This window comes from Saccopteryx bilineata, chromosome 9 (assembly GCF_036850765.1).
Source record: "Saccopteryx bilineata isolate mSacBil1 chromosome 9, mSacBil1_pri_phased_curated, whole genome shotgun sequence".
NCBI lineage: Eukaryota > Metazoa > Chordata > Mammalia > Chiroptera > Emballonuridae > Saccopteryx > Saccopteryx bilineata.
Genome location: NC_089498.1, coordinates 26005604 through 26021432, shown reverse-complemented (window position 1 = coordinate 26021432; position 15829 = coordinate 26005604). Strand labels below are relative to the sequence as shown.

Genomic DNA, 15829 nt, shown 5'->3' with positions numbered 1-15829 from the left:
ATTTTTCCATCGGTTTTCATCCTCTCTGGGTCAAGGTTAGCCTCACAGGGGGACAGGAAGCCCCACGCCCCACCTAGAACTCCTGGTGCCCAGCGGTTCCCTGGGGCAGGTCATCCCTCAGCGTCACAGGAGCCACAGGGAAGGGAGCCACGGGTGAGTGCTACCGCCCAAGCTAAGGCCCCATCACACCTGTGGGAAGCTGGATGTGGTCCTTACCACACCTGCCGCAGAAAGATGTGGGGCTGAGAGGATGTGTCACCCAAGAAGTATCTGGGTTTGGTTTTTTTTTTCCTTTATCTTTTTTTTGCTCAATCCCTCCACCCCCCTTCACCCAACCACCCACCCGTGCCCTCTGCCAACAGCTGTCAGCCTGCTCTCTCTGAGTCATTCTCTATTTTGCTGGTTAGTTTAGTTTTTTCATTAGATTCGACAAATGAGTGAAATCATTTGGTATTTGTCTTTCTCTAACTGGCTTATTCCACTTAGTGTAATGCCCCCCACATCCATCCATGCTGTTCCAAAACAAAAATCTTCCTTCTTTTTACAGCCGCGGAGTATTCCATGGTGTAAATGTACCACAGCCTTTTTCTCCACTCACCCACTGACGGGCACTCGGGCTGTTTCCAGATCTTGGCTACTGTAAATAACGCTGCGGTGAACATAGGGGTGCGTGTATTCTTTCAGATCAGTGTTTCGGGTTTCTTCAAATAAAGTTCCAGGAGTGGAACCACTGACTGCGGGAAACAGTAGGGAGAAGGTGGCGGAGGGAATGGGGGGATAAATGGTTACAGACGGGGACTTGATTTGGGGAGAGGGTGAACACACAATACAGTTCACAGAAATGTGTTGTAGAACTGGGCACCTGAAACCCGTGAAATTATGTTAACCAGTGTCACCCCAATAAATTCAATTAAAACAATTTTAGGCCTGACCTGTGGTGGCGCAGTGGACAAAGCATCGACCTGGAACACTGAGGTCGCTGGTTGAAAACCCTGCACTTGGTCAAGGCACATACTGGAGTCGATGCTTCCTGTTCCTCCCCCCTTCCCCCCCCCCTCTCCTCTCTAAAATGAATAAATAAAAAATAAATTTAAAAAAACAATTTTAAAAGGAAGTATCTGCTGGATTACAGCACATCTTTAATTATAACAGTCTCTAAGACAAGTGAATATAAGAAGATGGTTTTCCGCTGCTAGCTCTCCGCACATCTCTGTTCTCTCCTCTCCTGGGGAGGATGCTCAGGAGACCCAGCACTGTATCCGAGAAGAAAGCTGTAAGCCCCTGCTCTCACTGTTTCTGCGGGTGCCACCCACCATGCTGTGGGACACAGGGACAGTCCAGCCGAGAGGGCGCGTTCTCGTTCCGAGGCTGAGGCTGAGTCCCTTCATACGTGTATGCTAATATTTTGTTTAGAGTATTCTGCGTTTATATTCATGAGAGAGAATGGCTTTTAATTTTCCTTTCTTGTTTGTCCTTGACAAGGTTTGGCATCAGGGTTATACTAGCCTCATAGAATGAGCTGGGGAGCATGTAGAGTCTTTTCCTGTCCTTTGGAAGCCAATATGGAAGATCAGAGTTATATCTTTCTTTAAAGTATTTGGAAGAATTCACATATGAAGGCATTTTAGCCCAGAGTTTTCTCTGTCGGAGTGTGTGAATTATGGATTTACTATCTTTAACTGACAGAGGAATATTAAGCATTTATGTTTTACTTCTTGGATTCAATTTTGTAGGTTGTGTTTTTCAAATAATTTTTTTAATTCATTTAAATTTTAACAATTATGCCTGATGTGTGGTGGTGCAGTGGGTAAAGCATAGACCTGGAATACTGAGGTCACCAGTTCGAAACCCCCGGCCTTGCCTGGTCAAGGCACATAACAGGAAGCAAGTACAAATTGATGCTTCTAGCTTCTTCCCTCCCCCACTTTCTCTTTCTCTCTAAAATGATTAAAATCTTTAAAAATTTTTTTCACAATTATTAGCAGGAAGTTTGTTAAGTATCCTCTTAGATTATTTCTCTTATTAACTGTGTTGTATGTTTTCTATGTCATTTATTAGTGCACTTGTCTTTTTTTTCCTCTCTTGTTCCCTACTTTAATTTTCATCTGCTGTTTTCATTTCTTGAGAACCTGGAAGGCAGGCAATGGGTGGGTCATTAATATTTAGCACTCCTTTTTCTATAATATATGCAAGTAAGCCTATCAGTGTGGCCTAGGCCGCAGCTCACAACTGTGATGTGTAATATTTTGTTATCACTGAGTTAAAATGTTCTCTAATTTCCATTGAGATTTCTTTTTGAGAAGTGTATTAATAAAATTCCCCACCTTTCTGGGGTTTTTAATACATTTAATTATTGATTTCTAGCTTAATTGTACCCAGGGCACTTACTGTGTAGGTTTTAAACCCTTTGAGATTTGTTGCAATACTGTTTATGACCCAGAATAAATTTAAGTAAATATTCTAGGTATACTGGATAAGAATACGTATGCTAGAGTTGTTGGAGGCACAGTTTCCTATTGCAACACATTAAAATATAAATTACATATTTACATATTTTGCCAAATTTATCAACTTTGCTGTTAAAATCTTCTGTATTCTGTATTTCCACTGATTATTTTTTTGCAAATTCTTCAATAAACTACAGAAAGAGGTATATTAAAAGCCCCTCCCAATATTTTGTGTTTCAATTATATTGTTCATTTTTCCTAGTATTTCTGTTCAGTTTCTTTATATATTTTGAAGCTCCATTAATTGGTACAGAAAATGTCAGGTTCCCTGTGTATGTTTCCTCTTTCTCCGGAACCTTTGCCCCTGAATGCCTGGCTATCTGAATGCCTGGCTATCTTGGTTTCTCTTTTTTTTTTTTTTTTTGTATTTTTCTGAAGCTGGAAACAGGGAGAGATAGTCAGACAGACTCCCACATGCGCCCGACCGGGATCCACCCGGCACGCCCACCAGGGGTGAAGCTCTGCCCACCAGGGGGCGATGCTCTGCCCCTCCGAGGCGTCGCTCTGCTGAGACCAGAGCCACTCTAGCGCCTGGGGTAGAGACCAAGGAACCATCCCCAGCGCCCGGGCCATCTTTGCTCCAATGGAGCCTTGGCTGTGGGAGGGGAAGAGAGAGACAGAGAGGAAGGAGGGGGCGGGGTGGAGAAGCAAATGGGCACTTCTCCTATGTGCCCTGGCCGGGAATCGAACCTGGGCCCCCCTCACGCCAGGCCGACGCTCTACCACTGAGCCAACCGGCCAGGGCCTCTCGCAGTTTCTTTAGACTAGTTATTTTACTAGTTTATAGAAATGCAGCTAACTGTTATGAGCTGGACATTTGTGTCTCCTCAAAACCAGTATGTTGAAGCTGTACTTTTGGAAGTAAAGAAGTTTAGATTAGGTCTTGAGAGTGAAACCCTCATGATGGTTTGGTGCCCTTAGAAGGAGAGGAAGACAGAGCGATCTCTCAGATCCACATGTAGCACCAAGGGAAGGCCATACGCATACACAGTGAGAAGGCTGTCTGCTGTCTGCAAGCCAGAAGCTGGGCTTTCACCAGGAACCAGATCTGCCGACACCTTGATCTTGGCTTCCCCACCTTCAGAACTGTGAGAAATAAGTATCTGTTGTTTAAGCCACCCAGTCAATGGTATTTTGTTGTAGCAGCTCAAGCTGACCAAGACACTAACTTTCCTAAATTAATCAAACAGCTAGCCACGTGCTACACTCAGTTCCCTGACCACAAGATAGGATAGCCTACGTAAAGGAAAATTTTATCATCCAGAGTTTCCTAGGGGAGCCAGCTGAGTGTGGGACTCCCACTGAAAGGGTTTGGTTTCTTCCCTTTTTTGTCCTGCTTCCTCCACCCTGTCCCTGTTTTCTCCTGGGAGCTCCCCTCTAACAAACCACTGGCACCTCCGTCATCAGTCCAAGGTGTGCTTCAGGGAGAACCCAACCTAATACACCACCCAATTACTTAACTCCCTGTTAATTTTCCCTGTACCTACTACCTGTGAAGTTTTCCTACTCAACAATGTGAAAAATACTAGAGATACACAATGAAATGTAAGTTATGTATTATTAAAAATTTTTAATTTTATGAATCTATTTTAACTGATCCGATTTTAACTATTTAACCAAATTTGGGACATTGTATCAATTTCAGTGGGATGTATTTATAATATGAAGTCCTAGATTTTATAACAGTGAAAGATATTTCCTAGGCCAGAAACATTCTATGTCTTCTAGTTTGAGTTGACTTAGAAGAACCATCTGCCTCAAGGTACTCCCCTTACCTTCCTATTTAATCAATTTCACTCATTCGCATGCTTTGACAACTTCCATTATTAGAGTTAGAAAGAAAAAAAAATGTTGCCTATAGTGTATTACAAATAAAAAAGGTGCACTGTCATAGAATTTATAAATCTGAAATTATTTATAAATCCTCAAATTCAACCCCATATTTTTATAGGGAAGGAAAACAGGAGAGAAAAATGTCATTCCCCCCTCCCCCGGGCCACCCACAATTGAGTATTATAATCTAGCTTCTTTCATGATCCCCAAACCAGTACTTTTTATCACCATATATTACTTAGGATTGGTACTTGGTACATTCACCCCTATCATCATAAGACTGATCCAGACCTAAAGAAACTGTGCTACAATTGTGCTACAGGGCAGACAAGGATGACAAAGGGTAAGAGTAGAGGGACCACCAAGACCCTGGCAAGGGAGATTACAAGAAGGCGGAACCTATTTTTAAGGGGGCCCAGAAGGAAGTGCAACATCCAAAGAAGGGAGAATCCAACAGTCAGGTGGACTACCATCTCTGGTGTTAAATCAAGTGAAATGATAGAAGTGATTCTATATTAATCCCAGAAGTGACAGCAACCTCTCCTCCGCTTTAATGAATAGAGGATTTAAGCATATCGAGAAATAAGATCTAACTCTTCATTCGTTTTTATTTCACCTTCTCAAGGCCAGTACACAAAATAGAATCTAGAAGCATAAGTGACACACCACTGATCATAAAATTGATCTGCAACTTCATTCTCCCCACCTTTATCAAAACACTAGTATTGCTTTTAACTTCGCAAGCCAGTTTCCAATTATCAAAAAAGTAAAAATATTTTCAATAAAACCATCAGATCCCCTTAGTTCACAGACTTTGACTAAGCACAGATGAGAACATTTCTTCTTTACTTCAAGCTAACAATGAACATACAAAATATAACTATAAACCTTTGACCCTGCTTTGCTTTATAATTAAGCAGGAATAAATTGACTCTTCTTACCAGATTTATGTGGTAGCCTGAATTCCCTGAGAGTACCTCTGTATAAATTAATGTATATATTTGGTCTTGTGAGGTTTGCTAAAATGGGGTTAATTGGCAGGTCACAGCTTGAAACTGTTTAACACTCTCCTGGGATTGTGCTTTTGAAATTCTCGTGACCACACCTCAGCACTGCAATCACTTTCGATAAGGACAATATAGCATTTCAGTACTTTCCTATGCTTCCAATAGAAAACTAAGGAATTAAAGCATAGAGGTTAAACATTTTCCTGTCCTTAACTGAGTTCTCAGGGACTGAAAGCCAGGAATGATGAACTGATCCCAGAATCACAGAATATCACAGTGCTTGCTCTTGCTCTTCACTCCAGATTTTATGCATGGGCGAGAGCATGAAAGAGAGGTGTAGGGCAGGCTGGGGAGGCGCAGTGTGCTGGGGAAGCACGTGTCTGTGCCTACAGGGGTGACTCTCAGGGATCTGGCTATTCAGGGATTTAGTCGGACATAAGAGTTCTCATCTCGCCTGACCAGGTGCTGGCGCAGTAGACAGAGTGTTGTCCTGGGGCGCAGAGGACTCAAGTAGGTTCAAAACCCCGAGGTCACCAGCTTGAGTGTGGGCTCACCAGCTTGAGCGCAGGGTCGTTGGATCGAGTGTGGGATCATAGTCACTGGCTTGAAGCCTAAGGTCGCTGGCTTGAGCAAGAGGTCTCTCGCTTTGCTGTAGCCTCCCCCCCACCCCTCACTGTCAAAGCACATATGAGAAAGCAATCAACAAATAACTAAGATGCCGCAATAAAGAACTGATGCTTCTCATCTCTTTCACTTCCTGTCCGTCTGTCCCTATCTCTCTCTCTCTCTCTCCCTCGCTCTCTCTCTCTCTCTCTCTGTCACAAAAAAAGAGTTCCCATCTCAGTTTTAAGAACTGTACAAAATGGCCAATAGATATATGAAAAGATGTTCATCTTCACTAGCTACTAGAGAAATGCAAATCAAAACTACATGAGATACCACCTCACACCTGTCAGGTTAGCTATTATCAACAAGACAGGTAATAACAAGTGTTGGAGAGGCTGTGGAGAGAAAGGAACCCTCATTCATTGTTGGTGGGAATGTAAAGTAGTACAACCATTATGGAAGAAAGTATGGTGGTTCCTCAAAAAATTAAGAATAGAGCTACCATATGACCCAGCAATCCCTCTACTGGGTATATAACCCCAAAACTAAAAAACACTGGTAGGTAAAGACACATGCAGCCCCATGTTCACTGCAGCATTGTTCATGGTGGCCAAGACATGGAAACAACCAAAAAGCCCTTCAATAGATGATTGGATAAAGATGTGGCACATATATATATATATATATATATATATATATATATATATATATATACTATGGAATACTACTCAGCCATAAGAAATGATGACATCGGATCATTTACAACAACATGGATGGACCTTGATAACATTATACAGAGTGAAATAAGTAAATCAGAAAAAACTAAGAACTATATGATTCCATACATAGGTGGGACATAAAAATGAGACTCAGGGACATGAACAAGAGTGTGGTTGTTACCAGGGGGAGGGGAAGGGAGGAGAGGGAGGGGATGGTGGGAGGGGAGGGCCATAAATAAAACCAAATAGAAGGTGATGAAGGACGATCTGACTTTGGGTGATGGGTATGCAACATAATCGAATGTCAAAATGATTTGGAGATGTTTTCTCTAAATCTATGTGCTCTAGTTGACGAAGTCACCCTGTTAAAATCAATTGTCTAAATCTGACTTTGGGTGGTGGGTATGCAACATAATTGAACGACAAGATAACCTGGACTTGTTATCTTTGAATATATGTATCCTGATTTATTGATGTCACCCCATTAAAAAAATAAAATTATAAAAAAAAAAAAAAAAAAAAAAAGAGAAAAAAAAAAAAAAAAAAAAAAAAAAAAGAAAAATAAGTTCCTATTTGGGAAAGCATTTTGAAAAAGGCAAACTTACTTTCAAATCTCTACTGTTTCGTACATTTTTTATCTTATACCATGTGCATATATTGCCTTTTCAAAACTAAATTACATATTCAAAGTAAATAAGTATCTACACATAAATAAAACTATTTTAAAAAGGAAAGAAAAAAAGAACTGTATAACTCCTAATCCCAGATATAAAGTAGGCCATAATAAAGAAAAATTAGGCAGAACTAATAAGAAGTCGTGTGCCACAGCCTGAATCAGCATGAAGGTGTGGGACCATGCAATTCAAGTAACTCCTGAGGTGCCAGGGGCTTACTCAGCACATCAGATCTGGGTGTGGTGGGGAAGCAGGTGACATAGAAGCAAATAAACTGCTTGTTTCTCTAACAAACTCTGCAAAAATAGGCCTTCCTCAATGCAGTAAACACTGTGCCTCCCTCAGGCAATAAAGCTTGCCTGCCCCATCTCTGGTCCTGGGGACCCATCAGGCACATTTCAGACCCACACTCACTGTGCCAATGAGGCGCTACTTTACCTAGGCTTGAGTATTTTTTTAGCCCTGTACAAACTTCATCTCTTATTCTTTTCCTCATAAAGAAAGTATCAGTTACTAAATCTATTGTTATTATTTTTAAATATAACAATCTTAAAAGTTTTTGTGCACTATGTTTAACAGCAAGAAACATTCACTTCGTCTGTCCTCTTCAGCACTGACATGCATCACGCATATCTTGAGAATTTACCTTTGGGATTTTAATTTAAGCATAATAGTTGCATGCCAACAAGCACAATGATTTAGGGCAGTAAGGATTGCCAAATAATTCTTCACAGAATGTTATAGTTACTCTCCCCAGAAGTACATTCAAGAATGAGCCTTCTCTCCGTCAATTAACTAAATATGCTAATTTCGCTACAGATGGGTGCTGGATTTAAAGAGCAGATACTATATGCCTGGGGAAGCATTGTTTTCTAAGCATTTAGAGTAGAAGGGCTGAGCCATGGTTAAAAAAAGCGAATAATGAGAAAATACAGACAAATATTCAACTTTTGAGCCACACAAGGAATATTTTGATCTTTCAGAATATATGCGAAAAACAGGTATAGCTCAGAAATATCCCAGGTTCAGACCCAGACCACCACAATTGAGCGCTGCAATAAAGCAAATCATAAACTTTTTGCTGGCGGAGGGTCTTGTCTTCAGTTTGTAAAAAACACAACATCTGGAGAGGTGCAATACAGCAAAGTATGCGTGGATTTGTCAGTCATGGAAGCAATCCGCTATTTATTTAGACACATGTACATATGTATGTTTACACTTACACATAAATATTTTATTTGTAATCTTATTGACTGCTTTATTGTTTAGCTTGTATATGCAAGCACGTACATTACTTTGCAATATCCCATTTCCAAGCTTTCCAAGGACATAGGAATAAAAATTTGCACTGGGATTACACTGCAACCACAGAACAGTGCTACATATATGGCTTCTTTAAATTCTGTCCCAAGATCACTGGGACTATCAAATGGTGCACTAGATCCTGTTTGAACTCCATATCAACAATAGTAAAAATTTAAGATGCCCATAATAATTCAAACAACACCAAAATTGCAACAGTGGAAATATTATATAAAGGCAGTGGGAGATTTAATTCCTGTGTATAGCCAGGATTAGCAGTGATTGCTTTTTGTTTGCGTGTTTACAGTAGGATTATACTTCTCTGAGCTAGGAAATCTGCCAGGTTCAAATTGAGATGCGTCTTCCCAGTGCAAAGGCAGCAGGAAAAGAGGTTATTTCTCAGTGGCACTTGCACTGGTGTCCCAGGGCTGCTGTGATGAAGTATCACTAACTGGGCAGCTTAAAAGAATAGAATTTTTTCTCTTCCAGTTTTGGATACCAGAAATCCAAAATGGAGGTGTTGGCAGGTTCGTGCCCTCAGTAGGCTTTAGAGAAGAACCCGTCCTTGCCTCTTCTTGCCTCTGGTGGTTGCCGGCAGTACAGGACTTTCCTTGGTTTGTGGCTACATCGTTCCCATTTCTGCTTCTGTCTTCACCCAGCCTTCCATCTGTCTTTTCTGTCTCTCTGTGTCTCCAAATCTCATCCTCCTGAGAAGACCTGCTTTGGAGCCCATTCTAATCCAATATCATCTTATCTTAATTTATATCTGCAAAGAACATAGGTCTAAATAAGATCCCATTCATAGGCATCAAGGTTAGGATTTGAATGTACTCTTTGGAGGACACAACTCAACCCACAATGACACGCTAATAAAAAATTTTAATTAGTGTACCTCAAAAAAAGATTAATTTTTCTTCTTGCTTGCTGGCAGAAATGGAAGCATTAATCCTCTTCCTGATCTCCTTCCCCCATTAGAGGGTCTAGTCATTGTCACAGTTCTTAGCTCACAGATGGAAAGCAGGGGGTTGTTGAACCTGATTTCTCACTTCTGGCCTGTCAATCTTTGGCCCTGTTTTTCAGATTTACAACAAAGAGGTCACTCTACCTGTTTCTTAGGTCACTGGCGCCTTTACTTGCTGATTTAGTTTACTTATACAGGACCTGCTGACTTGGCTCAACACCCTTCCAGAGTCTGATCTAAATACCAGAAGGAATGTTACCATACTAGAAATATTATATAGCCTTTAATGAATCACTCAAAATCTGACATTCCTTTGTGTACACTTCATGTAATTAAGAGGAAAAAAAAGAAAAACTAAATGAAAAAGAAAAATGTAATCAAGTAGGTTGACAACCAGCAAAAGATAATTAAAATGATCCTGTTTTGTTTCTGTTTCATTAACATGCAAATGAGATTCATGAAGTTTGATATTGTTTCACCAAGAGCCACAGAAACGAATTAAGAATGAAAATGAGGCCCAGGGATGGAGGTTTCTGATCAGTATGTGAATTATTGAAAAAATAATGTTCTCCAATTAATAACTTACATATACTTTTTGTGATTTATTGAACCTCAACAAATGAAACAAATAGTTAAATTAAATTTTGCATCTCTTTCCAAGGGCCAAATCCTATGAAAGTTTTTATGAGTCAAATGAAGTGGTGGCAAATGTTAAACTCCTCTTTACTTTGAAAAGGAGGACAAGATGGACCTCATTCTAAGAGCAGTGCTGTGACAGCGGCATTCCTACTGGAAGACCCTGGGCACAGGATCAGGACTCATCCTCAGAGGGGTTAGGAGAGTCCACTTGCCTGTGGTCAGTAGGGGATTCTGAACTGCAAATAGGGAGAGACAGTCCAGTGTGAGCAATAACTCTCACTACAAGGCTAATACAAATAACAGAGGAGCATTATTGATACAACTATATTCAAGGCCTCCCAAATTCCCGGTTTGATACAAGGATCTCAGCAATAGTACTTTGCATTGATACTCTCACACTCAGAAACATAAGTGATGTCAATTATACACAATAAAAAAGAAACATTCATAAGTAATTGTCTCAAATAATATTTGAGATAAAATTTTAAGTAAATTTAAACTCATGCTAAATTGCTGGATGCTTAAAATGTGTACCAGATTTCAAAACACAGACATGCACACACATGCACACATGATCTATTTGTTATGGCCAATGTTCATTGTACTCAAACATTAAACAGAATAAAAGATAACATGAAGGAAAATCAGAAGTACTGGCTGGCATATGGCACGCTAGAAGGGGATAATAAATGAGCGAATCACCATTTTAATAATATATGATGTCAGTGTCTACTGCTTTATAGATGTTAAAAATGCTTTCTGTGTAAGTATTGCCACAGAGTACATGCACAGATGGTTTCTGCCGCAGCGCATTATGAAAAAGAATCACAATAATATTCTGTCCATAAGTGCACAGAGTTTTGAAATTCTCTCTTATTCCTACAGCAAGCTGCCATTTAATTATCTGCACATTCCTTTAAACATTTTGAAGCAATCAAACACAACCTAAGAGTCAACAATATGAACTGAGTATTCTTAAGGGAGCACGAAAGCCGATTAAGTTCCCATTCCCCAACAGGAGAGCAAATCACGTCATCCATATTGAGAATGAAACATGCTGAGAACTTACTATTTTTAAATAACTAGCAACTTTTAAAATTACTTCTTGCAAACTTCCGTACTTATCTTGAAACAGAGGGCCAATGAAAATTTCATGGCTACTGTATACACAATGGTTGTATACAGATGTTCCTTGACTTACAATAGGGTTACCTCCCACTAAACCCACAGTGAGTTGAAAATATCATAAGTCAGAAGTGCATTTAATCCTACTGAACACCATAACTTAGCCTAGCCTACCCTAAACATGCGCAGAACACAACAGCCAACAAACACTGGCAACACAGAGCACTGTAGAGGAACATCGGTTGTTAACCTTGTGATCACGTGCCCGACTGGGAGCTACAGCTCGCTGCCGCTGCCCAGCATCACAAGAAAGTGTGGTACCATAAATCACTAGCCCAGGAAATGACCAATGCATATTGCTTTTGCACACCGTAAAGCTGAAAAACCCTAAGTCGAACCATTGCAAGTTCAGGGACCATCTGTATTATTGTAGAAAAGTTTGTTTTATAGGATACATAAAAAAAGCTTGCCAGATTGAAGGAATTCAGTTCTTTAGGTGCTGAGATGATCCTGCAGGATTTTAAAAGGGGGACGCATTTCTCTGCCATTCCAGAACCAATCCTACACATCATGTACCTACCGTGAGTTTCCACCTTTTGCTTATTTAGAAACTTACTTCCAATTATGATATATTACTTATAATGATCTTATTAAAAGAGAATGGGAAATTAATGAGATTCATCATGAACCGGTCAGAGAGGGGAAAAAAACGGACTCACCATCTCTTCGATTTAGCCTTGCAAATCCAGGGCCATGGCTGGTCGAGAGCACAGATGAACTGCTGAATGACCCCTGAGACAAGGCAGGCACCAGGGGCTCATCACAGTCATCTGCCAAGAGGAAAAAGACCATTCACATTAGTAGTGCTGATGGTTTCCTTGGCTTCAACACATAAAAGAAGAAACAAAATACAAAAAATTAGAATCACTAACAATATGCCACTGTTTATATGCATTCTTGTCCTATTGGTCTGTTATGTTCAGTAAAAAAAAAAAGAAGAAGAAGAAGAAGAAGAAAATTCAACAAGAGAATATGAAAAAAGGAGAAGGTAAATTTCAGAGAAATAACAAAATAATATATCTTCAAGTAGAAAAGTTTTACTTAAACAAGAAACAAAAATACTTAATCAGTATACCTAATTTATAAATAAACATATAAGGAAAGATTTACAAATTTAACTTTATGAAAAGGAAAAACTTATGGTGAACAAAGGTTACATAAAGGGAAAAGAAATGTATCAACACATAGAAAATATTTACAAAAAAGTATACAATTTGTATTTGAAATTAAGGAAACCAAAATAAAATGAAGAAAAACAAAAACTACCTTTAAATTGGTTAGAAAATTCATCAGAAAACAATGGTACAAGCTAAGACCGGAGAGATCACCAAACAGAACCAATATAAATAGATGTTGAAACTCATCAACAAAAAGAAATGTAAACTAGGACTACAATTAGATACTATTTTATAGATAGGTGAATTATCAGGATTTCAGAAGTCTACACCAGATCATCTAGACAATGTGGGTCAAGAAAAGTTCCTATGCACTGCTAGTGGAATAGCAAATTTGAGCAACTACTTTTCAAAAACAATTTTGTCCATTTGAACCTTCCATACCCCACATTCCACCAACTCCACTGACATGTCCTCCTGGAAAGATGATGAATCACTGTTCTCAAGGCACTTTGACTTCTTACTCAAGGATGCAATACAAATGCTAGTATTTTTTGTATTCCATGAAAAGAAAATGGTTGGGAAGCACTGACCTAGAGAAACTCTTGCACTTGTACAGCAGGAAGCATGTACAATTTCTAGCAACACTGCTTATAGCAAAAAATCATTAACATTCCAAACCTCCAAATACCAAAGAACAGAACACTAAACTGTAGTACTTTTCATAATACAATAACATACAACAGTAAAATGGAACTGTACCAATACACTAAAAACAAACAAACAAAAAGGCTGGATCTTTTTTTTTTTTTTTTGGCATTTTTCTGAAGCTAGAAACGGGGAGGCAGTCAGACTTGCATGCACCTGACCGGGATCCACCCGGCACGCCCACCAGGGGGCGATGCTCTGTGCCACCAGAGCCAGTCTAGTGCCTGGGGCAGAGGCCATGGAGCCATCCCCAGCACCCGGGCCATCTTTGCTCCAATGGAGCCTCATCTGCGGGAGGGGAAGAGAAAAACAGAGAGGAAGGAGAGGGGGAGGGATGGAGAAGCAGATGGGCGCTTCTCCTGTGTGCCCCGGCCGGGAATCGAACCCGGGACTTCCGCACACCAGGCCGATGCTCTACCACTGAGCCAACTGGCCAGGGCAAGGCTGGATCCTAGAAAGAAAATTTTCAAGGGGAAAAAATCAATTATAGAAGACTATATAACATGTTTCATAGTTTTGAGATTCTTAAAAACAAAGTTAACATGTTTTGGGGGGCCATATGTAACTTAAAAAACTACTAAGATGACTTGGGGTGGTAAACAGACAATACAAAATAAAGATAATATATTACAGAATTGTACACATGAAATCTATATAATTTTATTAACCAACGTCAACCTAATAAATTCAATAAATATTTTTAATTAATTTTAAAAATAAAGTATAAAATTTAGGATAATGATTAATTCTGGAAGAAGGCAATATATGTATATATTAACATGTATATAAGAATATATAGGAAGGTATATACATGTCTATTATCTATCCTTTTATGTGTATACATATAAAATTTTAAAATAAGGCACAAAAAGAGGGAAAGTATAATAGTCTCATGTTGATCATGATATCCATACATGCTTATTTTATTCTGCTCTTCCTTTTGGAGGAGGGACAGACAGGGACAAACAGAGAGATGAGAAGCATCAACTCATAGTTGCAGCCCCTTAGTTGTTCATTGATTGCTTTCTCATGTATGCCTTGACCAAGGTGCTCCAGCCGAGCCACTTACCCCTTGCTCAAGTCAGCCACCTTGGGCTCAAGCCAGCGACCCTGGGCTCCAAGCCAGCACCCTTAGGGCCCAAGCTGGTGATCTCAGGGTTTCAAACCTGTGTTCTCAGAGTCCCAGGCTAACGTTCTATCCACTGCACCACCACTTGGTCAAACAATATTCCACTGATTCTTCATTCTACAAAAGGTATTTGAGTTTTATTTTATACAATTATTAAGTTGTTGCCATCTTTGCTCTGATCAGAAAAATATTTCTCTCATGTTTAGGATGGAACACATATTGGTAATTAAAAATCATGCAGGGTTATTGTCCCAACTTCTAATTAATTATAAGAGATTTAACTTAAATTAACCTAAAATTATCTAGATTATTCTGAAATTTTATGAAGTTTATTTTGATTGAACATAGTTTTTAAACAATCACTAGCAGTTTTACTGCTTAAATATTCAAATTACAATATTTTTCTGCAGTCTTGCTATTTGAAATATGTGTTTCTCTTTAAAGCTAAAACATTTTTCTTCTTTTCTTTTTTTTTCAATTTTTATTGACTGTACTGGGATGATATTGGTTAATAAAATTATATAGGTTTCAGGTGCACAATTCTATAATACATCATCTGTATATTGCATTGTGTCAAAACTCTTAAGTGATAAGTAAAAATTTACCAACTTAACATTAGAATGCCTTTCATAAGAATTTGCCTAAGATAGCATTTTGTTGTTTTTAAGATCACTTCATTTTCATTTAAAGTTCACTTTTTCTTCCTTCACCCCTTAAATTCTTTAGCTAACTCTTAACACCAACTTAGATACCTTTCTCTTTCTCTCTCTTCCCCTCCTGCAGCCATGGTTCAATTGGCTCGAGTGAGTTGGCCCCAGGTGCTGAGGATGGCTCTATGGCCTCCAACTCAGGTGATAAAAAACGGCTCCAGTTGCAATGGAGCAATGGCCCCAGATGGGCAGAGCATCGCACCCTAAAGGGCTTGCCGGGCAGATCCCAGTCAGGGCACGTGCAGGAGTCTGTCTTTCTGCCTCCCCTTCTCTCACTAAAAAATAAAAAATAAAAAAGCTATTTAGCTGCAAAACACAATCAATTATGCAGATTCAGATATAAGTTTTAGACATAAGATGAATCTAGTGCAATCAATTGCTTTGGAAGGCATATATTTATTGCTCATTTGTTTGCCACTATAAACTAAGGATCAATACTGTTCTATATTTAGCTAAAACAACAATGGGATTAAAATGAGAAAGGGTCCTTATTCTAGTTGTGAGGATATGGACATGTGACATGGGAGATGGGGGCTGACATGGGGCTCCCGATATTTGGTAAAGCTGTAGGTGTTGGCCTGAGTGATGTGAATGGCATTATTCTTCTTCGTCATGAGCATATACACAATTTGTTTTGTGTTTATTTAGTAACAAAATATTCTAAAATTATTCTTATATAAAACTTAAATAATAACTAGCATACTAGTACATGTTCAGTGAGTGCCCTGTGCTAT

General features: G+C 39.3%; 1 protein-coding gene across 1 annotated transcript in view; it reads right to left on the bottom strand.

Moving 5' to 3' along the window:
• The window catches only part of CNTNAP4 (contactin associated protein family member 4), a 285330-nt gene that overhangs the window by 225826 nt on the left and 43675 nt on the right, over nucleotides 1–15829 (bottom strand). The window contains exon 2 of the mRNA XM_066243208.1: nucleotides 12093–12203. Within this exon, the coding sequence (XP_066099305.1) occupies nucleotides 12093–12203 (111 nt within the window). The remainder of the gene's footprint in view (nucleotides 1–12092; nucleotides 12204–15829) is intronic.